The 27,615-nt window shown below is 40.7% G+C and overlaps 2 protein-coding genes across 3 annotated transcripts in view; both read left to right on the top strand.

Annotated features, from left to right (window-relative positions):
- Positions 1-6,874, top strand: part of slco3a1a (solute carrier organic anion transporter family member 3A1a) — a 48,180-nt gene extending 41,306 nt beyond the window's left edge. The window contains exons 4-10 of one of the 2 annotated variants that reach the window (XM_080438699.1): positions 51-326; positions 1,092-1,256; positions 1,914-2,115; positions 2,769-2,904; positions 3,851-4,023; positions 4,190-4,254; positions 4,682-6,874. In XM_080438699.1, coding sequence (XP_080294825.1) covers positions 51-326; positions 1,092-1,256; positions 1,914-2,115; positions 2,769-2,904; positions 3,851-4,023; positions 4,190-4,254; positions 4,682-5,040 — 1,376 coding nt within the window. In that variant the 3' untranslated portion in view covers positions 5,041-6,874. Of the gene's footprint in view, positions 1-50; positions 327-1,091; positions 1,257-1,913; positions 2,116-2,768; positions 2,938-3,850; positions 4,024-4,189; positions 4,255-4,681 lie in introns of both variants that reach the window. The other variant, XM_080438698.1, reaches the window with a different exon arrangement.
- Positions 6,875-14,295: 7,421 nt separating this feature from the next.
- Positions 14,296-26,954, top strand: st8sia2 (ST8 alpha-N-acetyl-neuraminide alpha-2,8-sialyltransferase 2). The gene is made up of 6 exons (XM_080437480.1): positions 14,296-14,626; positions 18,352-18,408; positions 20,347-20,490; positions 20,624-20,881; positions 22,890-23,183; positions 24,793-26,954. Exons 1-6 carry the CDS (start codon positions 14,532-14,534, stop codon positions 25,088-25,090), a joined length of 1,146 nt encoding a protein of 381 aa, XP_080293606.1. The 5' UTR covers positions 14,296-14,531; the 3' UTR covers positions 25,091-26,954.
- Positions 26,955-27,615: the final 661 nt, after the last annotated feature.

Genomic DNA, 27,615 nt, shown 5'->3' with positions numbered 1-27,615 from the left:
GTTCTGTCTGTTTGTTTTTGGTGGCTTTGTGACACTGTGCCTCCCCACAGGTAAGCTGGACATCACCCCTGATGACCCCCGGTGGATCGGGGCCTGGTGGCTAGGTTTTCTCCTGTGCGGTGCCTTACTTTTTTTCTCTGCGATCGTCATGTTTGGCTTCCCCCAGTCCCTGCCATCAGGGGATGGGGGGGAGAGCGGGCCAGAAAGTGAGCAGGCCATGCTTCCTCCAACCCTAAGTCCAGACAGTGAGACGCCCAAACCCAGCAATGGGGTGGTGCGCAGCCATGAGCCGGCCAACAGCCCCACCTGCTGTCAGCAGCTTAGAGGTGAGAGGGCAGAATTCCGTAACTAATATAATGCATGTCTTTTACGACAGTGAACTGCTATTATTTTGAATACCACCAGTTTATTAGTTTCACTATATATTTTAAATGATCTCTCGGTTATAGATACTAATGTACATTGTTGTTATTTTAAATCTGATTTGTAAAAAATGTAGTAACCCTCAGATAAACAGTAGAGGTTTAATCAGCTGTTGTTCCATGGATGGAAGGAAGAAAGAAAGAAAGAGTATATTCAGTTATACACTTAATTTATTTTACATTCTTTTTAGATTTTGTTGTATCCTCTCATTTGCTCATCCAGTCCTTCAGCAAAAAAGAATTGAACAATCTGTAATTAGGTGCTTGTACTAAAACAGCACAACAACAGCAACAAGGAAAGCTTTAGATGTCATCTCCCTAATCACCTACACGGCAAAATCCACCAGTCCATGTTTACATTCCCTGATTTATGCCCATTTTGGGCGGGAACCCCTGTTTGTAACTACACCTTTCAGGACGGGAACCCCTTTTGGGGTTGTTGTTGTTGTTGCTATGTACAGTATATAGCAACATACATTTGTTGTAATTTTTTTTAATATGAAGTTTTTCAGAAAACTTAGGTCAGGATTTAGAAGGTGTTTTTTAAGAATCTGCCTCTAGGTCTAAATGGGTTAATACTGAGGATTTAGCTGTGTGGAGATCAGGCTCGCCAGTCTCTATAGCTCCTCAAATAACACGCCCCCCCCCCAACTTTTACCCTTCTTCCAGTGATCCCCAAAGTGACCAAGCACCTGCTCTCCAACCCAGTCTTCACTTGCATCATCCTGGCTGCTTGCATGGAGATCGGGGTGGTGGCTGGCTTCGCCGCGTTTCTGGGGAAATACCTGGAGCAACAGTTCAACCTCACCACCAGCTCTGCCAATCAGCTCTTAGGTTTGTATCAGAACACACGGTTTTTCAACCTAGGGCCCCGTGGTATATGGAACAAGAAGCAATGTGCAGTGGTGGAAAAAGTACTCAAATGTTTTTACCTAAGTAAAAGTATCAATACTGCAATGTAGAAGTACTCTGTTACAAATAAAAGTCTGGAATTCAAGATTTACTTGAGTAAAAGTACAAAAGTATTGGTGTAAAAATGCACTTAAAGTACCAAAATTAAAAGTAGTAAAATGTTTGAAAATAGCAGATCTACAAGCTCACAACACGTCGCGATGCGACGCGTTGTGAACTTGTAGATCGGCTATTTTCAAATAGCCTAGGTATAAAATAGGGCTAAAGTGGTTAATGTATGTTTTATAATGTAATAATTTATATCTGCAAAATAACTAGTAACTAAAGTTTTCAAATAATTGTAGTTGAGTAAAAGTACAATATTTGCCTCTGAGATGTAGTGGAGTAGGAGTAAAAGTATTGGAAATCGGAAATACTCAAGTAAAGTACAAATGCCTCAACATTTGACTTAAGTGCAGTACTTGAGTACATGTAATTAGATACTTTCCACCACTGGGCAAATGTGCTCGCTGATCCGCCACCTTTACCCATCTCTGTTCCTGTCTGATAAGCAGTGCCTTGGCCCCACTCTCTCTGCAGGCATGACAGCTATTCCGTGTGCGTGCCTGGGGATCTTCATGGGTGGCCTCCTGGTGAAGAAGTTGAACCTGTCCGCCCTGGGAGCCATCCGCATGGCAATGCTCGTCAACCTCATCTCCACCGCCTGCTACGTCTCTTTCCTCTTCCTGGGCTGCGACACGGGCCCTGTCGCCGGGGTGACCGTTAGATATAGCAAGAACGAGTAAGGACACGCTGCACTGACTACAATGACATTTTGAAGCTGGCCACATGGCTCTAGATGATCATTGGCTCTATTTAGGCTTAATGATCGGGGCGAGCATGTTCCTGTCTGCACAGATAACTATGGTTGGTCCTGATGAGCTTGAAGTGTAGATTACCGCTGCCTTCTGATGCAACCGCAGACTATTTGTTGCTAGCACAATTATTTTACTTTCATGGCTCCAAGCTGGACTGATTGCTGTAGGGTGACAACATGTGCAGCTGCAGAATCACAATTGAGTCTGGGAAAAGCCAAGTGTTAAGCATTTGACAAGCATTAGGTAAAAGAGACCTGTGCAGAAGATTCCATGATAAATGTATGAATTGCTTCAGTAACAGTGATTTTATTCAAAGTACTGTAATTGTAATGTGTAAGGCTTTTCTTCTTCTTTTTTAGCTGTAAATATGTGTCAAAGCTAGTTGAGATCAGTAAAAAAAATATATATATATAATCTTATAATTCCTACCCAGTGAACATGCTCGACACGGTTTGGTTGTGAAATTACAGGTTTAAACCCACTTCATGAGCTCTGTTAATGGCATATTCATTCTTATTTATTCACTGCTGGCAGTATGTGCATGACAAACATCTCAATTACTCCTGCCTTTGTCCAGGACGCTGCAGGTGGGCCAGAAACCAGCAGCTCAGTGCATCAGTCATTGTAATTGCTTCACATCCTCCATCAGTCCTGTGTGTGGTTCCAACGGTGTCACCTACCTGTCTGCCTGCTTCGCCGGCTGCACCACTACGGTGAGCCCAAGAGGGACATCAAACACCTCTCAGGTCATTACCCTCTCCTTCAAATGTCCTGAAATAGTCACAGACGGCAGTTTACCTCACACTAGGCAGGTTGGAAATAGCGTCTCCTGGATACGATTATCCATTTGTTGTGCCGTGACGGTCAAGTGTTACTTAAGACCTCAGGAAGCTGGATGGTTAATGACTCTCCCAGTGATGCAGTGCTGGCCTTATACTGATTTATTCAGGATTCAATAAGATTTGTCACTCTGTCATACCATTGTTTCTAGTGAAATGTTGGTATGGCATGCTCCACCAGACCAACAACATGTATAATAAAAACAAAAACAAAAAGATTAATAAAAGAAAGGTATAATAGGGGTAAAAACAGTGTAATAAAGTGTATCAAGTGTGTAAATGTGTAATATATCCCATCCATAACACCTGCTTAATTCAAAGTTAGAACGCACTAGAGGTACTGTGTTAGTCAGTTTTGCTGTCAGTTATCTTGTACTGGGTAGCCAAGCGTTGCTGTGGTTCCTCGAGACCAGATGCTGACTGTGCATTAATCCTCTCTATATTCAAATCGCATGCGGGGAGCAGTGCACTGAGCTCAGCTCTGTAGTGTAAATCATTACTGTTACCTCCGTCTCCGTCCTGCAGTCAGACCAGTAACCTTTTCACAGATATAATAATGCACCATTCGTTGCCACGGTGCTCTTAATAAGTGCTGCTTTTCCTCAAAATATTTGCCCAAATGCTCAAATGGGGAACAAAGGGACCATGACGTATTTTCACATTAACTCGTAACATCCTGAGCGTACACATTTAACCAAATGGACCTGTAACGGTCCATTTAGGTTACATGTGTACACTCTCAGAGTTACAAAATAGATAAATGAACACTGAGGGTTTTACTGTGTCACTTATTGTTGCTTTGTGCCAAACGTCTTCTCAGAACCTGACAGGGTGCTCGTGTATATTGAGCGACGGCGAGCCTGCCACTGCGGTCCCGGGGAAATGCCCCAGCCCCGGTTGCCAGGAGGCATTCCTTATCTTCCTGTGTGTGATCTGTGCCTGCAGCATGATCGGCGCCATGGCCCAGACTCCTTCTGTCATCATACTAATCAGGTAACACCAGCCCTCACACTTCTCACTATACTTCAACACCCAGCACGAGTTAGTGTGCGTATTTGCATTCCTTTGCATATATGTTTTTTTTGTGCATATGTTCAGTATAATAGGTGTGCGTTCACATGGAAACTCTCATTAAGATGTCTCTCCTCTCTTTTTAAAGGACTGTGAGCCCTGAGTTAAAGTCCTATGCTCTTGGGGTGTTGTTTCTCTTGCTCAGACTCCTTGGTAAGACAACTTTTATGCATTTAAACAAAAATGTTTTTAGATTCCTACAGATTTGCATGTGTGTTTCTAACTGGTCTTCCATAATGTGTTCTTGTTAAGAATGGTGTGAATATTGGGGTACCTGGTGGCTCAGCCAGTTAGTGCACAGACCATAATATTCTCCTTGGAGTTTGATTCCAATTCCCGTTTTTGCTAGCAAACAGCAAATCTGACAAAATTACAGTATATCACACAATTGTTTTAGAAAAAGGGGAAAATGGGTAGCCTCCTGATCAGTGATGATACTGACCAGGAGCCGATACAATCTTTCATATTTGTATTAACCTTTTCTATGCAGGGGATGTAAACTAAAAATTAAAAATTACTTTCTTACCTTTAAAGCGTTGATGTGTTCAGTCAATCAAACTGATCACTTTCCATTTTGCAGGTTTCATTCCCCCTCCCCTGATCTTCGGTGCCGGGATCGACTCTACATGCCTTTTCTGGAGTTCGGAGTGTGGCGATAGGGGTGCTTGCTTGCTGTACGACAACGTTGCTTACAGACATCTGTATGTGAGCCTTGCCATTATTTTGAAGGGCGTCGCCTTCCTCCTTTACTCCACCACCTGGTATTGCTTACGCAGGAACTATAGAAAGTACATCAAAAGTCATGAGGGCCACATGACGCCAACTGAATTCTACCCCTCGCTCACGGACATGGATGGTCCCAAACTAGTGGACAGGACAAAGTTTATATATAACTTAGAGGACCATGAAGTTTGTGAGAATATGGAGTCCGTTTTATAGTGTATATGACAAGAGAAGGACAAAGTACAATATCCAAATTCTCTTGAAGGAATATCTTCTGAAATTATTCTTTATTTTGAAAGGATAAAAAAATGGTTTTTGATAAAGGTAAATCTATTTAAAGGCGCATTCAGGTCTTGGGAGACTGTTGCTGCTCTCTGCTTCACATCCTTGGTAACTTTAGAAAGGGTCCACTTTAATTGTTAACTTATCAGCCAGATGTTGTCCAGTGCCAGTGAATTCCTGTGGTGATTTGGTGGTAGAAAAATGAGATAAATCTGTCTGGCTCAGTCCTAATTCAAGTCCTTGTTGATTATTAGAGGGTTGATACATTGCTACAACTATAGTTGCCATATTCTTTCTAGGGCTGTCATGATTCCATTTACATATTTGTGAAGAATGGCAGGCTCCTTTCACTTACTGTAGAGCACTGTGCATTCTGTCTTGTCCTCTCAGAGACGAGACTGTAATAAATTAGGTGGTTTTTCATTTGTTCATACATAAAGGTTGCCAAGTGTTTACAAACTCCAAAGGTCATTCTTTAATACATTTTATGTCAGTGAAACAGAAAGCTATTGTTTTGGAGCTGTTACAAAGAGGAGAAATGTTATTAAAGCTACAATCCGGGACTTATATTTTAAGGCATAAAACGCTCTTTTAATCAATATGTATGGTAATGTTAATACAATATAACTATCACATCTGCAGTGGTTGGAGGTGGTCTCCCTTCTCTTCCATTGAGACATTTCGACCCTGGTGTCAGGTAGTACACCTACTGGTTGACAAATAAGTTGTTGCAGACGGCGCATTGGAATCGACACTAGATGCGCCGTCATCTTTCTTGTACTGTAGTTCGGACATCATTGCAATTGCCTCTCTTCATCGGGAGAGGGAGACAACTGACATAACACTTACGGATTATAGCTTTAATGGGCCTATTAGATGCTTTTATTGTCAGAAAATCAAATCTAATAATAGTAAATGAGATGGTGTTTTAGGTCATTGTGCACTGTTTGAATTCTTTTTCTCTTGCTGGATCATAGACACTGTTTTTGATACTGCTTAGACTACACAAGTCTGTCTTTTATAGGTGCAAAAGAACTTGTGCAATTCATATCTAATGCTATAGTCTTTATTGTTAGACTTGTTGTCAGACTTCAGGTTGATTTTTCATCACAGCGGTTTTCTTGCATTTCCATGTTTTTGTTTTGTTTTGTTTTTTCACCTGCAGAGTTGATTCAACCTAATATGTCTTAATGAGGGATTGTCCAAATAAGATTGTTATTTATATTCTTTTGACTTTTGCACCTAGTGGAAAAAGCAAGAATGTTGAGTTGTGTTTGAGTGTTTTGACATTCAAGTAAAACAGGTTTGGAGTAATATATTTTGTTTTGTTAGCTTCAGAATGTTAATTAGATTGTATTTGAGAGGACAATATAAAAATACAGTATATAATATAATTACCAGTATATGAAAATGTTTTCTGATATGTCAAAGATGATTTGGGACAATTCATAGCAGTGAAATTAGTATGTTGTATTATTACAAGAAATAATTTGTTGCTTCAAGCTAGGCCTGTAAAACCTTGAATGGAAGCTACAAAAGGGTACAGGAGGCAATGTGTTTGCAATGGCAGTAAAGATAAACTTTGTCAACATACTATGAACTTATTACTGGATATGGGCTCTTTAATGCTTCTTGGCATATACAGTATGACTTATGTTACTGGTCTCTCTACAGTTACAGTTTTGACATTGTCCCTTTTCTTACACTTTTTGTATGGCAACATATCATTTATTTTACTCTGGAAATAAATTATTTTTCAGAAAATGAACTGCCTTTTGGAATTGTTATTTAAGTTAATTTTCAGAGACCATAATATCACATAATGTGAAATTATGAACTGTTTGTAGAAATACCCTGCTCTTCTATTAGAATATTGTAATGAAAGTGTCTCTTTGCAGGCTTAGAGACACAATATCTCATATAATTACATGGGTTTTTGTTCTCCAACTCCCTGCATAGTAGGCTTTAATCATGCTGCCTCAAAAGTTCTCATTAAACTGTTGAGGATCAGAGAGCTAAAAGCTTATAGATTGGAATTTTCATTTGCTTTTCATTGCTCATTTCCCCCAATTGCCCCCAGGACTTCCCTCCTTTCCTCATCCACTGCTAATACAATACCTTGTGACAGATTGACCAGAGAAAATAATGGGGTAAGCACCATTGATTTATCATTCTTTGATTTGCACAGCAGCCTAAGAGCCTCATGTCTGATAACTACATATGTTGTGGAAAGTGAGGTAAACAGTTTTACAAGCTATACAAACAGGAGATGTTAGATATAACTTAAAGTAAACATAGGCCCTATTTTATACTTTGGCTGTTTGAAAATAGCCAATCTACGCATTGTGATGTGAGCGTGGCTATTTTTTAAACGTTTTGAACATTTTGGGGAAAATAGCATTTGGACGGACGGAAAAAGGACGCCAGATTTAACCAAATTAACATGTAGTTAAATCAAAATATTATTAATTTATTCAAAGGTCTGTCTGGTTATGGTTTTCTACAGCAGGAGACAAAACACTAATTAGCATTTTACAATGTTCCATTGTGTGTTCCATAGATTCTGAAGCTCTCCTTGATGTTTTGTTGTCTTCAGAAACACTGAGCAGACAACTGCATCTCTTCTCTTTGCAAAAACAGATTAGGATTCTAATTGATATGGCTCAGTTTCCCTGTACATCCACGGATAAACAGCTAAATGTGCTGTCGGAGAGAGGACAAAATAAACAGTTTTGGGAGAACCTACACAGTAGCTCATCCCCACACAAGACAGCAATAATGTATGTGTTCACCATACTGCAGACAAGACCTATCGCGTTCAACAGTCAAAAAGCAAGGTCATATCTACAGGTATACATGTACAGATTTTTTAAGTAGCCAAGCTGCAAAATATTAAGGGCAATGGTTCTTGGCAGTCATTTTTAGTTCAATGATAGAAAACTGAAATGCATTAAATTCAAGCCATGTGGGACGCAACCAGATAAATCAGAGCAGCGATGAAAAGTAAGGAATAACATTTTAACCAGTCTCCTAAATTCTCGTTGAAGCATAATTTTGAAAGGTCACTCTAGACTTTACCATTACCAGCGAGGGCATATTGGCCACCAAGCGCATTTGCCCCTCCAGGTAGCCCCCTTAATGCATGAAATACTCCCTTTGTGAAATGTTGGGGGAAAAACGTCACCCAAAGGTAAGGGCCAAGTTTGCTTTTATAGCAGTTGATCAAGAAAGCAGTTCTAAGCAGTTTTGTTTTATTTGCTGGACAAGATATGTGTGAATTTGCATTCATATTGGTGTAATTTCATAGTGAGTTAGGAAAATAGCAACTTAACAATTATTTGAGAAATTATTCAAACATACAGTCCAAAGAACTGCATGTAGAAAAAATAACTTTCATAGGTTTTGATAATGTAATACTGTTGGATATGCAGTATTTTATTTCCCCTATTTTAGTTTCTAGTTTAACTCACTGTTTCTTCTACTTTCACAAAACAATGTAAATAGGCCATGTATTGAGAAAAACACAATGCATGGGCTATTTTTATACAAAGGGAGCATGTATATAAATCTTGTGCACCTTTAACTTCCCCTCTGATTTGCCTTACACCTACAGTACGTATATAAGCTGTGGAGCAACTTCTTTATTTATTGTTATGTGAGTGCCTTAACTGTCTTTTAATCATGTGTACTAGGCTATGTACCAGTACCTGGTAGTGTAGGACATGTATTGTTATGAGAACAGCTTGCGACTAAGACATAAGGTTCTTATTTATGTGTATAACCATGGTCTGATCTCTGAATATGGCAGAGAACTACTTGACCACCAAACCTGTGTGTTTCATGTACTTCTTCTTTAATACTTCTCATGCAATAAACTTCTATCTTAGAAATACCCAAGTGTCTCTGACTCTTATCTATCTCAGTATCTTGATTGAACCTGAATTCGTCAACACGTGGTATTTGTGGAAGCATTGTATGCATTCATTTCACTGTGTCTGTAGTTGTGTACACATTTGAAATGAATCAAAGTTGTGCCTTGGACTGTGACAAATGTTCCCATCTAACCTCATGTTTAATGTAAAAGCCTAAGGCCTATATCCCAGGCTTGTGTAAAACCAACAAACACACAAAAGCATATTCATTGTTCTAAAACAATATCACACATATTTATCATGTTAAAATTATAAAATACAACAGAGGCTGCTAACACATTACACATTGTTGTAAAATGGCAAATTGTTAAAATAATGAATACTTAATGATTTTCAAATCAAATTGGTTGACGTTGTGAACAGTAGCCTAATGTATCGTATCTTTCCACAACGACATACTGTCCATTATGTGCTCTTGTGAAAACAACATGGCCTAATTACTATTGGACCTTGTAAATTAAAACTACACTCCAATCATGCACTCAGGAAGGCAAGGTGTGAGAATATCTCCTACAGTGCGAGTACAAGTCTCTAAATAGAAATAGAGAGACTCTTTATCAACATAAATAAGCTACAGTACATACTAGCTGAGCTGGAGTATCACTGACCTCAGTTAGGAATACATTAACATGTACTTTCATCAGGATGCATGTCACACCAAAGCACTACAAATGTAATTATGGCTCTTTTGAAAAATGTCCTTGTTCAAAGTCAAACACAAGATAGGCCTCCAGGCTTGAAATAGAACATGCTGCAGGCTAGGGTTATTTTCTTTCATCAAGTAACGTGATTTAATGAATGCATTAAGAAGTAAAAACAAAGTGTTAACAGTGAAATACTAAAAGTAATCCCTGATCGAACAATTTCTTATTTTCTCACAAAGATATGTTTTTTAACTAGAAAATGCACTCTTCGGAGCGCAGGTCTTTGCCAGGCTGGGTGGCTTACCCAGGGCTGTGTCAGTCATTTGCAGCTGGCAGGTTGCGAGGAAGCTGCAGTGGTAAATAGTGTTTCGACAATACGGTTCAACTTTTAACATGCGATTCCAATTCGTTTTTTTTTTTCGGAAATAGGCCCCACCCACACATTTTTAAGGCACTTACAGGCAAACAGTATGGAATATCCAAAAAATGTTTGACACTCCTTGTCACATGACTCACAAGATCATTTGTACCTGATTTGGTGAGGGGACAAAATCCAGTTTTTGCAACTAACCGTGACATTTGTTGCATTTTTCCCCTTTGGCCTGGGGAGATATTAGGCTTTTTTTTGGTCATGAGGCAGATGCTCTGAGCCACTACTGCTACATGTTCATCACATGACTCCTGAGATAATGTGCACCAATTTGTGTGTATGAGCTTAAGTGTGTATTGAAGGAAATACAAAATGGCATATAAATCTAGTTGGCTGAAATGGGTGTAGCCTATAGGGAGTTGTGCCATGATCCAAGGAATCCAGAGGAGAAAATTATTGTACGACCTATGGTTCAAAATGTAAAGCCGATTTGATAAATGTTCGAGTGGATTATCTTCTTTGGCCCTACTGGGGGTGAGCATAGAAAGTTTCACACTGATTGGTCCAGCGGTACCCAAGATTAGCTGGACACGTGGACATAAAGACAGACACACTGACATGGACAGGGGAGAAAACATAGTCTGTTGGCCATGGCAAAGACAGTGATATCTACACTTTTTTTAGACCATGGGAAATAGGCACCTGTTGTCCTATAATAAAGCCATAAACTGGATTATACAGATGCTAATCCAAGATGATGTAGATGTGAGCTGAAGATAAAATACAATTTGCTATTACCTAGGGTATATACATAATATCTATTTGCATAATTCGTTTTTAGTCCAACCAGTTGGTGGAGTGTATAAAATGCATGACTGATAGCCTTAATAATTAAAGGTATAACAGAAGACACTGCAAATGTTTCTACATTGCCTATGAATGATTATGAGCCTCAGGTGAAGTATCTGTGCTCTGTACAGCTGCAAGTTGTACTTCTTGCAAAATACACTGTTGGCTTTTTAGCCATAGTTCTTGAAAATGTGTGAAATGGAATGAAATGCAAAGAGACCCAGAAGGAGCAATTAGGTGCATTTTCCGGCAGCGGCAAGTAGATAGAGGCTAGTTCCTATTTTACACAGGAATCACAATAAAGAGTCAATGCACTGGACGCTCTTTTGTGTCTTGTGTGAGATATACTGTAAATGAATTGTAGAACAATGATGGCGATCTCTAATTGTTTGAGTTTTGGTTTACTGGAATGAAATATAGGGGTGCACACTGCACAGTAACATGCCTAATAACTGAAGCATAAAATACTGATCTGTATCATCAAAAGAGTAAAGTATCAAAGTTATAGAGTCAAAGGTAATGGCAAAATATGGACACAATGTTTCAATATATTGCATACTGTATACACAGTGAATATGCCACTGTTTCTTACCTGGAGGTGGTTACATCAGCCTACTTTCCACATCATACTGTCACTCTGGCAGTTTTCCCAAGTGATATGCCAGCAATTAGCTTTCCTCTATTAATATGAATGGGTTCCTCAGGCTACATTCATGAAACATTACTCACTAACTAGTATACTACGAACTAAATGTTCAATTACAAGGTTGGTTGGTCCCACAAAGTCATATAATGGAATTATGGAATTGTCTATAAAAAACGGAAAGGTGTTTCAAAACTTGGCTAGTGGCAAAACTACTGCTGTCTCCCCTCAGTTCTCTAGTCTAGACAGACACACACACACACGCACGCACACGCACACACACTCTCTGCTCTCCAGAGTCTAGAGAGCAGTGGAAGTGTGTGTGTGTGTGTGTGTGTGTGTGTGTGTGTGTGTGTGTGTGTGTGTGTGTGTGTGTGTGTGTGTGTGTGTGTGTGTGTGTGTGTGTGTGTGTGTGTGTGTGTGTGTGTGTGTGTGTGTGTGTGTGCGTGTGCGTGCGTGCGTGCGTGCGTGCGTGCGTGCGTGCGTGCGTGTGTGTGTGCATGCACGCTATGTGTGGCGAGTGTAAGAGGAATCCTCAGACAGTGTTAGTCTGGTAGGTGCAAGTTGTTTATCATACTTAAATGGGTCTTCTGAGCTCCCATAGAAACGACCACACAGTCAAAACCAAAACCACAAAAGAGACGTTCATTGTTATATTTTCAACCTCCATATACCCTAAGGACTCTCCAAGCCTAGAGTATTTAGATTTATTTCCCCTCTCTGTCATCTAAAATTCTGAGATAGTCAGTTCCATTGATGGGCACACAACATTTTGGCTTTCCTGAGAGGACATGTAACAGTCCTTATAGATTTCCCACTACATTGTGAACATTAACTATATGTAGGACACAATGTCCTATAACATTTACACTTGAGAAAAGCTTGTACTATAAAATATCTAGAGGATCAGACCTTTCCTCACACAAAGGAATCTTATCACCCTGTTCCTGTTCCAAGCTTTAGTCATACAATGCTTGGCTACTGCAATTTTCCCCAAGCTGGGCTGCCTGCATAGTGCATACTCTCTCAAAACTCATCCAAAGTGCTGCAGTCCTCAGAATGTCCTTACATCTCTCCACTTCTGGTGCTTCTCTGAATTGGACGCTGCTTGCATCCATTTCAAAGCACTGGCGATGACCTACAAAGCAGCACAAGGGTATGGCACCCCCCTACCTGCAGGCTATGATCCAAGCCATACACCCCATCCTGTGATCAGTGACTGCAGGCTGCCTATCTCTCTCTCTCACCTATAAGACAACCTTGCCTCCACATCAAACTCTGCTCCCCACCTGCATGGCTACCAAGCTGTGGAATGACCTCCCTCCTTCGGGTCAGTACCGCAGTGTTAATTCCCATTTTCCTCCCTATACAGCCTCATACTCCGTCTCCATATCCATCCTCAACACAGTCCTCACAGACCGTGTACCTTTTCAAGTCTGGATAAGAGTGTTTGCTCAATGCCTAAAATGTAAATTGATAAGCAGAGGCATGCTTGACTGTATCTAGGTCAGAGAACCATGCTGGTTTGTAAACAGTAAGTTACACTCCTCCATCCTCTAACCTCAAGTTAAGGATTGGGTCAAGGTTTGGGTGATTTATGGTTAATAATGAATGAATAAAAAAAGCTAATTTGTTTTAATAGTAGCCTAACCACTCTGAGAAATGTCACGTTTTTTTATTTGGTCATTTTGTTTTTTGTGTTTTGTGACATGATCATTCATTTCGAAAAGTAGTTTAGTGCAAATTCAGGAAAACGAGCAAAATAAGTCCCCTGTAATAAGTTCATGATATTTCATTGATTTTACTACAGCACCACTGGGGTGAAATAATGATACATTAGTCTATTCATTTTATGAAAGCACAGGTGTAAATTACACCTGTACTTTCATTAAATGAATAGACTCACCATGTAATGTGATCTCAATTGTAAAAAACGGTTCAATTTCGCTCTTTTCCAAGGTAACCATATAGCTCTGTGCCATATCATTTCTCCCGGGACACAACGACAGCCCTCAGAACAGAACACATTATTTAATTGAATGCAAGGCTTTGTTTGATAGCGGGGAGGGACGTTTTGTTGCTATTGGCCAAGAAGAGAAGACTATGGGACATCATGGAACAACGGACAACGAGGTCGACGCGGAGATACCGGCTGTAATAGTGTTGCCATGTCCACTTATTATAAGCAAATTTGGGCTTGTTTTTCCTGTAAAGTTGCTTGTAAATATTGGTTAGTTGTGGGCGGGTTGCGGCTTTTGGGGCTTGTTTCTTAACTTAAGTGTAGTTGCTTATTTAGGCTTGCTTCCAAAAGTTTTAAATTATTATTCTAACCAGTTGATCCCAAATATAGTCATGGTTTGGACCCCCAAATTAATATGTATTTGTCCCTAACCCCATCTGAAGATATTGTTGTGCCATATTTGTGCTGTTAAAATGTTTCAAAAATCTTCCAAATATTCAAATAAAATTATTTCAATCTTTTTTTTAAAACCGCAGGTGCGAGGCGTTGTGAGCTTGCAGATCAGCTATTTTCAAAAAGCCAATGTATATTATCTACACTGTAGGTGCTGTGGCCTAGTTGCTTCTTATATGGGCTTGTTTTCATAGACCCGGTTGCTTATTTCTCCCGAATATTTGGCAACACTGGCCGTATACCTTTAAGACTGTGCTCCTCATTGCGCTCCCATGGCAATCTGCAGGCACACGCTTTGAAAGTTTGACTGGGGAATAGAATAGAGGTAATATCTAACGGTACCACGCGTTACGAACAGGAACACGGCGATCTATTCGGAACGGGACCTCGGCCATCCTTCCTGTGATCGACACACTTCGTGCTCTAACAGAACAATGGTGATCGCGGGGCTGTGTTTCAGAGGGACTTATAGATGAGAAACAGAGGGCCAATGTAACATTGCAAGGAGAGAGAGGGAGCCTTGGCTGGCTGCAGTTATAGCCAGCCGGCGGCGGGCAGACGTTTTTCTGTGACCATGCCGATCGAATTTCGCACCTTGCTGTTCGGCGTAGTAACACTGCTGGTTGTGTTTCTCATCATCTCAGATATTACTGAAGTGGAGGAGGCTGTGTAAGTATCGTTATTACGTCTATGTAGGCTACTGTTTACTGCGTGTGTGTGTGTGTGTGTGTGTGTGTGTGTGTGTGTGTGTGTGTGTGTGTGTGTGTGTGTGTGTGTGTGTGTGTGTGCGCGTGTGTTGTGTAATATGAGATCCATGTCAATTATGTTTTCTTCAATTATGACAAAACATCCTGAATCCTAAAACACAGCCAGTCATTTTACTATAACATATGCACACAGAAGAAATGTATTTCCTACAAAGTGCACCATGTGCTCTTATTATAATCACCATGGCCATAAACATGTTTTGATTGACACATAGCTTTTGACTTGTTCAGTAATGCATCCATCCAATAACTTGTGTGCGTGTGTGTGTGTGTGTGTGTGTGTGCACTGTGCATGTTGTGTAACATGATCCATGTCCATTTTCAGTCAATTGTATTTTCTTCAATGATAATAAAAGATCCTAAATGGTAAATGTATCTGAAGTATAAAATAAAACACAGTAAAATGCATTGAAATCATCTATTTTACAAGTCAAAGTTTGGGTCTGAATATAGAATATAAAGCCTCTAATAGTCTCCTCCCATCTTGACACTGGGGTCCAGCAGGAACAGCTGTTCTACTGGCTGTGGCCTGTATGGCAGCATGGGTCTCTAAGGACCTTAGTCTGCAGTGTAGCCTGCCCTGCATGCATGTGCATCAGACCCGTGCTTTTGTCTGTGTACACACACACACACACACACACACACACACACACACACACACACACACACACACACACACACACACACACACACACACACACACACACACACACACACACACACACAACGTGCGCGTGCATGTGATTGTGCTGGTGTGTGTTTTAAAGAGAGAGAGAAGGCAACAAAGACAACAAAAGGCTATGAGACAATGGGAACGCTTTGCTTCTGAAATCCTATTAATCCTATATGCTCTTAAAGATTCATTGTCTACTCCACAGCCCACGGTGTGCACCCCTGGAGTTTGCAATAATCCTCGCTGCATGGCTTGGTTAGAAGGGTGTTTTGTGGGTGACTTCAGTTGAAAATTATAGTTTGATTTGTTTCTTTGGTTTAGAGTTTGAGGACAAAGAAGAGTCTTCTGCTTTTACAGACTTTAAAAGCGAAATGCAGCATAATTGCATAAGCCTATTTCTGCAAATGTGATACTCCAAGGAAATGCACTCAATCGTTTTAGCATCCGGTTGATAAGTCTTATCACTGACAGAACACAGCCAGTCCTTTTACTACCGGTATATAGTATTCACAAACAAGAAAATCATTTCCTACAAAGTGCACCATGATGTGCTCTCTTATTATAATCACCACATAAACATGTTTTCATTGACAAATCGCTTTTGACTTATTCAATTACGCATCCACCCAATAACTTTGGTTCTGGTGAGTGGTGGTGAGTGGTGACCCCAGCATCAAATCCCCTTTACAGCACACATCGTGGGCTACCTTTGGTTTGGTTATTAGAGTGACATTTATGCATGTAAAGCTCTGCTCACCTGGCATGAGATAAGAGGGAGTTGCATTTCCCAGCAGGTAGAACAGCAGGCTGGTGAGGAATGCATCCACCATATCATCCACCCTATTTTGAATATTGTAGGTTATCTTATATTTAACAGACAGCTTGCCCGGTGTTGCCGGGGGTTATCGTGCTGTCGTGCATGTTCAGCACGTTCCCACAACTTCCCAGCATTGGTTATTGAGTGGGTGAAATAGGCTCCCTCTCTGGGTAAAACAAGACCAGGAGACCTGGTTCTGCCAGACCCCTAGTGGTTGAAATCTGAATGGCTGGGTAGGAAAAGAGGGACAGACCAACCGACAGACCGACCGACCGACAGACCGACCGACAAAGCCTCCTGTAGGCCGACCCCCTGGGTCTGGCAATTACATGGGTGAAATACACCCCCCCCCCTCTCTCTCTCACTCAGCTTGTTGGGATTTTGTACCCAGCATTGCCCGGGTTATCGCATGGGTGAAATAGGCTTTCTCTCCCTTTCCCCCTCTCCCCCCCTCCTTCACCCTCTCCTGATTTGTGCGGATCTCCATGTATTGCCATGTGATGTGACGTCAGACAAATCAGAAACCGTCGCATAACAGGGCCGATTCGCGCTGACATCCCACTCCCTCTCCTTCTCTCTCTGGCTGATCGAGCTCTTGTCAACAATGGCAATTTGCGCTGACGTCAGGGCTCTCCATCATAAAGGGCATACAGTATGGGCATGTGACATCAAACACAACAGAAACCATTGCCTTAGTTTTGCACACTTGTAGGCCAACTTAGAACCTCCACGCATTTGTTTGATAATTTTGAATTATGTAACTTTTAATTTTTATAATGGAAGTCAATGGGGCTCATATCGGGATGAAAGATTGCCCGAATTTCAATCATACCTCAGACTGGCCACAGAGCTCCATATGAAGCCACGCCATTCTGGATCCATATGATTTGACTTGGAAAACATAGACCCCTCTCACTAATTGTGGAAGGCAATTACAGGCAAACAGTATGGAATATCAAAAAGATGTTTGACAGTCATTGTCACATGACTACCGACCAGATCATGTGTACCGGGTGAAGATTGGTAAAAACAAACAAAAAAACATACTTCTGCAACAAATGTGGCAACACCTATGGGTCTTAATGAAATTGCTTTTGCCTCTGTGTGTGAGACCACTCAATATGCGATTCAAATTTGGGTTACATATTTTTTTGTAAAATAGTATACTCCGGCAAACTTTGGAAGCCAAATGTAGCCAATTTGTATATAAAAAGAAATCTTTATGATACATGTTTATCACATGACAGAGACTGTGTAACAATTTGTGTTAAGAAAGAATGAGTTCAGGTTCCAGGTGATTCCTCTGATATTACCGTGATGATTATATTATGGAGTAATATGATCACAGTTTTTGGAACTGTGATCTGTCCATCACAGAATGCCTCAAATCCAACAAAAAAAGAACACATTGAAGGTGCTGTAAGTGATATTCTTTGGTTAAAACAAATGTTCAACTTCTGTACTCTCAGGGACAATAATAAATGGATGGATTAGCATGCATCTGTCATTGTCCTTTGTTGAGAGCCTGCAGCGTTACCTAAACCTCTGTGGCTACATTTATTATTAACCCACACAATTGAACAATGCAGATCTGTACTGATGTCAGGCATTTCCATATTTGGGCATAATCTGCCTGCCGCAGGCAGACACACAACTTCAACTTTATCTAGAAGATGTGTGACCAAGATGGATTTTCTTTTTGTCATAGCTGATGAAAAATGATGCTCAAAATACAAACAGTACTTGGTGTCCCAGTTTTCCAGTGGGCTGACAGACATAATCAACACGATGGTGAAAGAAATAGCCACGTCCTCTGTGGAGAAGAGTACAGACTAACGCTTCTGAATAATACTGCTTGCCTAGAGATTCACTTTGTAACGCTACATTCCAAGATGGTCCCAGTATGTAGTAAATATCTAACTGTACAAATGCATGCTTTTCTCCATCAGGTCATCCTGAATAAACAGGTCATGAACACACAACAAACCATTGATATACATTACTGCCTGAGTTTGATCAAGGGAACTTTACCAGCGCTCATACCCCCACCCTATCACCTTGATATCCTTCATAAGGCTGAGAACATGTGTCAAGTGATTTTTGATGGAAGCTATAATAATAATAATCATTTGTCTAGGAATATTGGAGATTCAAGAAAAATGGCCTTGCACAGACTCATCCCTAAGCCCAACAGGTAGGACACTCTCTTTTATTTTGACATCTTTGTAGGTCCTGGTAACATTCATGAACACGTGGTAAAAAAAAATCACTTCACTCTCCCACCCCAAGACAAAGAAGGTGCCTACATAATATGTATGTTTCCATAAAGCACTGAAAAGCATTATAGTTTGGAAATTAATAATTGATTACAAACTTATTTTGCACTATTTTGGAATAACAATGTGTTCAATGTGGTTTAACTTGTAAATGAACATTTACAAAGTAACCGCTCACCACCGTGGAGAGGGGAGACTGAGGTTTCAGTCCTCTGTGTGCTCCAACGAACACGGGTGAAGCCAGCAGTGGATTATGGTTACTGCACTAGCGACTCCTACTGGTTGGTCGCCTGTTGGGTGCCTGTTCAGCAGGGAGCGGAACAGAGAGCTTACATGTTATCGAACCCATATAGGTAGGAACCAGATTAGAGAGCTCAACTGGCTCCCAGTAGAATCCAGGGTTACCATGGCCAGGTTAATCTCTCAAGAACAGATTCTGCTCTGCGTTTGAATCTGTCGGGGGGGTTCGTCATATCGCGTACGCACTGGCCTACAAGTGGGCGTGCCTTCAGATCAGGAAGCAGGCCGCGGCCTAATCAAATGTAGTCGGCGGGATTTACGTGTCTGCCGATCCTTCCCCACTAGAAACAAACCGAAGCTCATTTAACAATAGCGTCCTCGGAGCAGACAAAACCACGGAAAGATATTCACATTTTAACTTGCTCTTTCATCATAGAAACAAGTGGGCTTATAACCAAAACGATCCATGTTCTCTGGGAGAAGTGGTGTTAGTGTTCCCTGTAGAAATATTGTTAGTGGGAATGAAAACATAGTCGCACCACCGGAAGTGAAAGGCTGAAGGCAGACCAAAACCCCGGTTTCCTTGCGCACGTGTGCTACGTCGACTTCCTCCCAGAGCCAAGTGAGATAGTAAAAAACAGCAGAGGGCGCTATTTTTCCTTTTCATTTGGCGATGGGTTCCCAGATTGTGGCCAGGTTGACCATGCTTCATAAGATCATATATGGCGAGGCCCCCATATTTTTAAGGAAATGTTTTACTCAGGTAAACGAAGTACACACATTTTTCACCAGAGCCAGTGTAGCAAATGCCATCCTGCTTTTAAAAGTAAAGTGGGCAAGGTATCATTTACTTGCATAGGAGCCACACAGTGGAACTGCCTCGAAACCAGTGTCTGACAACCAATCTGAGGTCTTTTAGGCAGCAGACAAAAGCATGTCTATTAGAAAAGGTTCCCCTGTCCCGGACGGTTGGCGTAACCGTCTGGGCACCTAGGCTGGTAATCCAGCCTGACTGCGTGTCGCGCGTTCGGCTCCCAATCCCGATGGCCTTATCTCTCTCCCCATTTCCTGTTGGCCTAAATAAAAGCATAAAAGCCACAAAAAAAATATTTTAAAAAAAGAAACTGTTCCCCTATAGAGGGTCATTAGTCTAGGGATGTTATGTATGTACTGTATATGTTACTGTCATGTGTTTTTGTATTGTAATGTATTTTTTGCTTAACTGTTGATTGTGAGAGGACCTCAATAGACCATATTCACACGGCGCCCATGTTGCTATTAAGTCAATGAAGTGCCACCCCGTTGCCATGGCAACAGGGTGGCACTTTCAATCTTAAATTCCAATATGGCCGCCGTGTGAATATGGTCTATGGAAATAAGTCTCAGGACTTTATTGTGTTATCCTCGAACTGCTGTAACCATGTGGTTTTATTGCATTTCAAATAAATCAAATCAAATCAAAAACCCCACACGCTTGGAGCACCTACCTAGCTGTAGGTTAGCTGTTAATTGTTCAAAGGGAATTGGCAGATTGGCTAAATTGGTAAGAAAAAGCGAAAAACAGCATTATGTGCTAACTACTTGAATCTCAAGGTACTGTGATTTCTCCTCACTAGGTATGCTGCAGCAAAGGCGGATCCCACACCTTTGCCAAGCCAGAGACAACATCAATTCCACGGTCCTTCGCCAATCTTGAATAATACTGCCAACGTGTCGTCAAATACCTGGGCCTTCAACAAGACACTCTCTAAGCTCATTAGGTATAATCATAATACCTCAGCAGCATATATCTCACCATGAATTCGCAGATCACTGAATGGGTCCTTTCATGTTCTGTTGATTTCTTTTATCCCCCCCCCCAATTATTTTTAACATATTTCTCCCCTTACGCAGGAAAAACATTCTAAGATTCCTCGATCCGGAGAGGGACATTTCTATTCTGAAGGGTGCTTTGAAGCCAGGAGATGTGATCCATTATGTGTTCGACCGCCAAAGCACCACTAACATTTCAGAAAACCTCTACCGTCTTCTGCCGTCTGTATCGCCCATGAAAAACCAGCATCACAGACGCTGTGCCATTGTCGGCAACTCTGGGATTCTGCTGAACAGCAGTTGTGGAAGAGAGATTGACTCCCATGACTTTGTCATCAGGTTAGCCTTCCACAGCAGTTGTCAGAGGCGTTTGATGCTTCACGGCTTCCACTGAAGTAAAAGTATGAAAGATTTCAAAGTGGATCATTGCCGGAATACATGATCTAATTTGTTTTCATTTCACTGACGACAGTTCAGTCACCAGTTTAATCAGGGAACGCATTTAAACCCCTTTTTAATTTGTCCTCATGAGTCAATGCTCATACTGGCGAATATTTATTAGAAAACAGCTGTCAGAGCTGTTTGTCATCTTGGAGGTTTTGTGTTCTAATGATTTAAAGTTAGAAATGAGCAGACATGCTGGGAGCATATGTGCTGACTACACTTGACATTTTGAAAAGTTACAGCTATCCTCCGGAAATATAATGAGCTGCTCGGAGTGGTGCTGCCTTTCTAAGGATGCATACTCTCATTTACTGGGAATTCTTTCTCTAAAATATCAGTCAGTTCTTCTTTGTGCCCAACTGTCAGCATCAGGGTTTCTGAGTTGGGCTTGCATCGCACATAACAATTGCAATAATCAACGACAGAAAAGGAAAGCCTTGCGCACAACACTTTAGAGCGAGTGTGTGCTATTGTTTGTCTGATAAAGAACGTCATATCAGCTAAATCAAAGATTTTAAAATCAAAACAATAAAAATGGAGTACTCATCGAGCTGATATGTCTGCTTCTGTTGCAGACAGTATAGTAGGTCTGAAATCCTAGTGTGTCCCAATTATTCTGACAGTCATTGTTTTTTATTGATTTTCTTCTCTCTTGGATATGCTGGAATCTCCTTTCATTCAGTAGCAGTCAAAATCCACATCATCCAGCATGGCCAGGGAAGATCTACAGTATATTGCTTTACGTTGTTTATTTGATAGGACGACAGCATATAAATGAACATCTATTAAAAAATATATAAGATACAAACATGCCAGAGTTACAAATGACAATATGCAAAACAAATATACAAATACACAAAGAGAAAACAAACCAAAGAAATGTAAAAATAAATTGTACATGTCAGGTTAAAAATGATCACAGTTCTGTTTGTGATGGGTCTCAAAACAGGCAATTTAGGAACCCGTCAGCAAAAATGTCCGTTGAATTCTGCTGCGGTGCTCCGAATCTATCTTGAGAGATTACAAAACAGGATATGCAAGGCATTGCCTTATTGGAAGTAGTAGGCCATTCCAGCATGTTGCCTTAACTGACAGATTTTGTCCAAACATGGTGCGTCATGGCACCTCACAGTCCCTTCAAGTGATAACCATAGTGCCAATGCCACTGTATACCTCCTTTTGATAAACTCCTCAAGAGGGTGGGGCAAGCCCATGCAGACAAAACCTTATACACGAATTAAGCATATTTAAAATGATAAAACATTCTCAAAACTCAATAAATACTCTTTTACACAATGTTACAATAAAGAAATGAATGGAATTAAATCAAAAACGTTTGGGGCCTTCTTGGAGAGTAATTCAATATTGGCATACAGGTAGTGTGGGATTTTAAGGGGCTGAGGAATTTGTGCTGGCCTTTAGACTTCTCATGGGAATATAATGTTTCAGCTAACTATTTGTTCCCATACCATGGCCTCACATTCCTTTACAAGCCATTTGAGGTGTTCGGCTCATTTCAGATTTTACTTCACCCCACATAGTTTCATCATAATTTTAGAGGGTATTTTGGTTTAGTATCCTAACATACTGGATCATTTAAACATGATAGTAACTGATGGTTACTGTTAAAATATTTGGCATGTTTTCAGTTATCATACAACCCATGTGCATACTATGTTTGGTATGGGGATATTGGCTAGGTACAGTATGTGGAAGTTGAGTGTTGCTAATGTGCTCTGAGAAGTGCAGTGAGAGTGTTTTTGTGCCAGGTTAGAAGGGCTTAAATGTACAAGTACCGGTAAACCAATTTGAACTTGATTCCACAGGGAATAAGGAGTAATGTGGATCTACAAAGCACTGGATGAAATGTGAACTGAGTGACCTGTGGCTGCTTATCCTGCAGGTGTAACCTGGCACCGGTGGAGGAATACTCAGGAGATGTGGGGAGGTGCACCAGCCTGGTGACCATGAACCCCTCAGTGGTACAGCGGGCATTCCAGGATCTGGCCACCGACGAGTGGCGGGATCGCTTCCTGCGGCGTTTGCAGAGTCTCAGTGGCAGTGTGCTGTGGATTCCTGCCTTCATGGCAAAGGGGGGAGAGGAGCGTGTAGAGTGGGCCATTCGTCTTATTCTGCTGCACACAGTGAATGTACGCACTGCCTTTCCCTCACTGCGCCTTCTCCATGCTGTCAGAGGGTAAGCAGTTTATTCGCACATTCTCATTGACACATGGGGGGGGGGCATGTACAGTTACAGTGCTCAAAATCACAGCACACCTGTGTGCAGAGTAATCTAGAGGTTGACGAATTCTAATCTAGCAGCACTGATGGCTATTTTTAAACGGAGCATTACAGCTGATCACCACAGGCAGCCAGTGTAAGACTTACACTCAGTAAGTTCCCCTCCCAACTAGATTCTCTAAGTCTACTTATAATAACCTCCCCAGTTAAAAATGTCTGTCTTACATTATGGAAAGGGTGTTCAAGGCTAACTCAAGTGTTCAGGTCGTTCAGTTTAATTTACTCATGGTTTAGGACCAGTTCATGTTTCAGGCATTGGTCCTGCAATGGAGTAGCCCTACAGTAGTAACAGGACAGGCCTCTTCTTATCAGTTGTTGCTTTATTGAACAGTCAGTAAAGCAACACATTCTTTTGAAACTTGTTTTAAATGGACAAAATATACAAATATTGTTCTAAGGACATTCTATAAAAAGACAAATATCCACAGCCAATTTACTGAATATTGTACAGCCTAACAAGGTTGCAAAAGGGTAGCTCAATGGTCTTTTGATGTTATTTATTAGCCGCTAAATGCAGTGTTTCTCAAAGGAAAATAATTAATCTGAATAGCTCTTGCATGCAGGTGTCTATAACCTTTTTATAGTGTTGCCTGATAAATGCTCAGCATGCCAAACGAATTATCTATGGTTAGAATTCTGCTCAGCTTGTCTGCTGGCTGCCCTTTAAATAGAATAGCCTTTGCCTCTGGGCATGACCTTACTGTTAACTGGTAAGGGCATACTGAATGGCCTGCCAGATTGCTGCCAGTGGTAGCCTTAAGAAGAGAGTAGTTGGGTAGTATCCAGATGGTCATGGGTATGCATCCATGGGAATGTGAGGTTGGGTGAAGTAAATTACTAAAGCTCTTCGCCTCCTTAATAATTACCACCGAAGTGCCCCTCAGGAAGAAACATAACCTCAAACTGTAGTCTAGACTAGAGTACAAGAATGTGTGACTGTTACTGATCAGGTTGCAGGTCTGAATGTGTAACTCTGCAAGAGTACCATTGTGGACAAATAAGATATTTGCTTAGCAAACAGTCCCTGTGTAAATACAAACTTTAAAAAGGTCACTTATTGAGCCTCCCTAAGCATACAGAGGGCCTGAAAGGCAATTCCGAGGAGCCAGAGAGGGGGCTTTGTTCATGCAAGTAGTAAATCCTGACTTTTTTCAGGATTCTACTTCCGCTTAATGCACCCACTACCCCCCACTGACTTAATACCGCAAGGGTGAGGATATTGTCACTGTTTGAAGCTGATTGCTTTTTAATGGATCCTGGATCTTGGCCTCAGTGTGCTCTGCATGAGCAAACTGAAGACAACCATGGAGACCTCACACAGAGCATTGTGGCAACGTGTGATAGGATATCAGAGCTTAGTATTTGTGCTGTGCATTATGTCAAGAGATTGTGTGTGAGAATTAACAGTATGAGTTATTCTACCCCAAGGGTTTTCTTGTCATGCAATTTGATCGTTAATATTGTTTTTGTTGCTATTATGTAATTACTTCATCCTTTGTCAACAGGTATTGGTTGACCAACAATGTCCAGATCAAGCGTCCCACTACTGGACTGCTGATGTATACTATGGCCACGCGCTTCTGTGAAGAGATCCACCTATATGGCTTCTGGCCCTTCCCTCTTGATCCCCAGGGCAAACCAGTCAAGTACCACTACTATGATGCTCTGACATACGAGTATACCTCTCATTCTAGCCCACACACCATGCCACTGGAGTTCAGGACCTTAAGCAGATTGCACAGACAGGGGGCACTCCGGCTCCACACTGGGTCTTGTGATGCAGAAAAGCTATCGCCGACATAGCTTCAAGGAATGTTTTCAGGGAAATTTCCCCCATATTTTTCGGGAAATACCTCTTGCTTGACTGAACACTCTTTTAGCAGTTTGCAGAGGATTTGCTATTTGTGTGAACGAATGTTCTTGTACAATGTACTTTTATGAAACTTGTATCACTTTAATGTATTATTAGGTCATGGTGATGAACTTTGGTTACATGGAGCTCTCTTTGATAGAAATATGCACTGACTTATTGTAATTTACCACCTTTTACATTTTTTGCAACTTTTCAAGTGGCTTGCTGGTCATTGATTGGACTAGGTTATTGCTGCTGATATCCCTTCGACAAAGATTGTGATGAGTCTGTGAAATCACCTTTGACTTTAATTTGGAGGGTAGAATGTGTTTACAAACTTTATCAATGTAGCAGTTATGGATATGATATTTACAAGAATAATGAAATGAACTAGGCATTGACATTTTCTGATTGTATTATTGAATATTTTTAAATACCACTATATGGTATATGGCTCTAGCCACTGTTGAAATCTTTGCCAGAATATAACCGACAACTCAGTATAGGTTTTTGCAAGGCACTGGTTGGGCCACAAGATGGAGGCACTTAATTACAAGGGAGCATGGTTTTGATCCCCCCCACCCCCTTTTTTAAAACTTCAGGCTAAACAAAGCACTGGCTGAATGAAAAATATTTTTGACAAATCTCTTAACTTGGAAAGTTAAACTGAGATTTTAACTGAAGTTATATGAGCACATCTTTGATCAGTAATACCCAACACTTAGCTCATTTGTATGTATGTACAGTATATAACTTCAAATATTCTGAAAGGTCAGGAACCAGCGTCACTACCTAGTGAATGATCAGCCTACACGTAGCAAGCAACAAGGACTTTTAGGATCAAGCTCAAATGAAAAAGCTGTAAACCAAATGGAAATTCTCCACCCTTAGAACATGGGCAGACATTTGATATTAAGGGTTTACCTAGAGAACAAAATGGTCATGGAACCGGCTTAAATTGTATTCCACCTCTAGAGAGATTAAGGGCAAGGAATGCACCAGCTGTTCACACAAGACGGTTTACACAGGCCCAGCCAACAGCAAACTCGCTTTGCAAATGTTTCTCCAGGAACATCAGGGCTATTTGTCTGCACTGGACTTAGTGGTGATCTCAGATTGTATGTTTGTAGTGCTACTCAACTAACTCTGGTGACCTTTTTAAATGAATGTACTGTTAACACTAGAATACGAGCCTCCCAGTGTCTTCTAAAATGTACAGAACTATTCCCTGATCAGCTTGTTGCGGTTAACAATTGATTGCAGATGTACTAAAAAGTGTAAATACCCAGTGTTTTGTTTATCAATGTATATGAGTATGTTTGTAGTTTGGATTACAATTAGCTTGTTTCTACCTGAAACTCTGAACTGAGGTGCTTAGTGAGTTGGGAGTAATTGTAATAAAGTAATTGAAAATGTAGCTTCCAAAAAATGTCTATAGAAGTTAGCAGAAACATTTAAGTGAATGCCAGTCAGACAAGGGGCCTCTCATGTGCTTTCAGCCATGTGATTGCTCTATAAAAAGTGTTTTGACAGGATGCTCCTGTTGACTTAAATGTTGGTCTTATTATGCTGCCAATTAAGTGGAGAATAGACATGAAAGTTGTACTACAGACGTCAGCAGGACATCTGAAGTCATGAAAGGCACGGTTGTCTGTGTTTGGCAAAAATAGATGCGGCCTGTGACCAATACTACTAAGCTAATTAGCCCGAGAATCTGCCATGGGGCCACAGTTTAGATTCTCCAGTTTGGATTCTTCAGAAATGTACATCCTGCTGTCCAACTGTGTACATGTTTACAGTATTATCCAATTTTCTTCTTAATGTCATGTACAGTGACTAGGACTCCTTGATGCTTACAGCTTGTATGTGAAAAGTTGTCAAATACTCAATACTTGGATAAAAAAAGTGACATCGTGGTACTATAACAGAATTGGTGTGTTCTTCTGTGAATGTAGATACAGCAGATTAGACATGACTGCATCAGAATATAAATGAACAAGAAACACTTCAAATTATTCAGTTACTATGAGTCACACACACAATGAAGAGGGTTTATTTCAGTATGTCATCAAGAAAATGGAAACTGCAGAACCAGCCATGGGTTGATTAAGTATGACTACAATAAATTGCACTCTTTCAGAGAACATAAATGGAGATGTCTCCAAAATACTTCAAAAACTGTTGGAACATTGAACTTAATTTGGCTTAAATGAACAAATAAGTACATTCTACAAATAGCTACCACAATGACTTTGAATCATTTTATGAGAGGAAAACATTTGACGCAATTCAAATAAAAGTTCCTAAGAGGCCTATAAATGATTTACATTCAAACACAGGAGGTGGGATAAGACATAACCTTCATCTCTAGATGATGTTGAAAACAAATGGCAGACACTGAGGATTACAAAAAATATATATATATACAAGTTTCCAGAATCTACAAAATAACAACTCGGATGCATAATGAAGCTGC

The sequence above is a fragment of the Gymnoscopelus braueri genome, assembly GCF_963280865.1.
Source record: "Gymnoscopelus braueri genome assembly, chromosome: 9".
Lineage (NCBI taxonomy): Eukaryota > Metazoa > Chordata > Actinopteri > Myctophiformes > Myctophidae > Gymnoscopelus > Gymnoscopelus braueri.
This window is presented reverse-complemented; position numbering and strand designations above follow the sequence as displayed.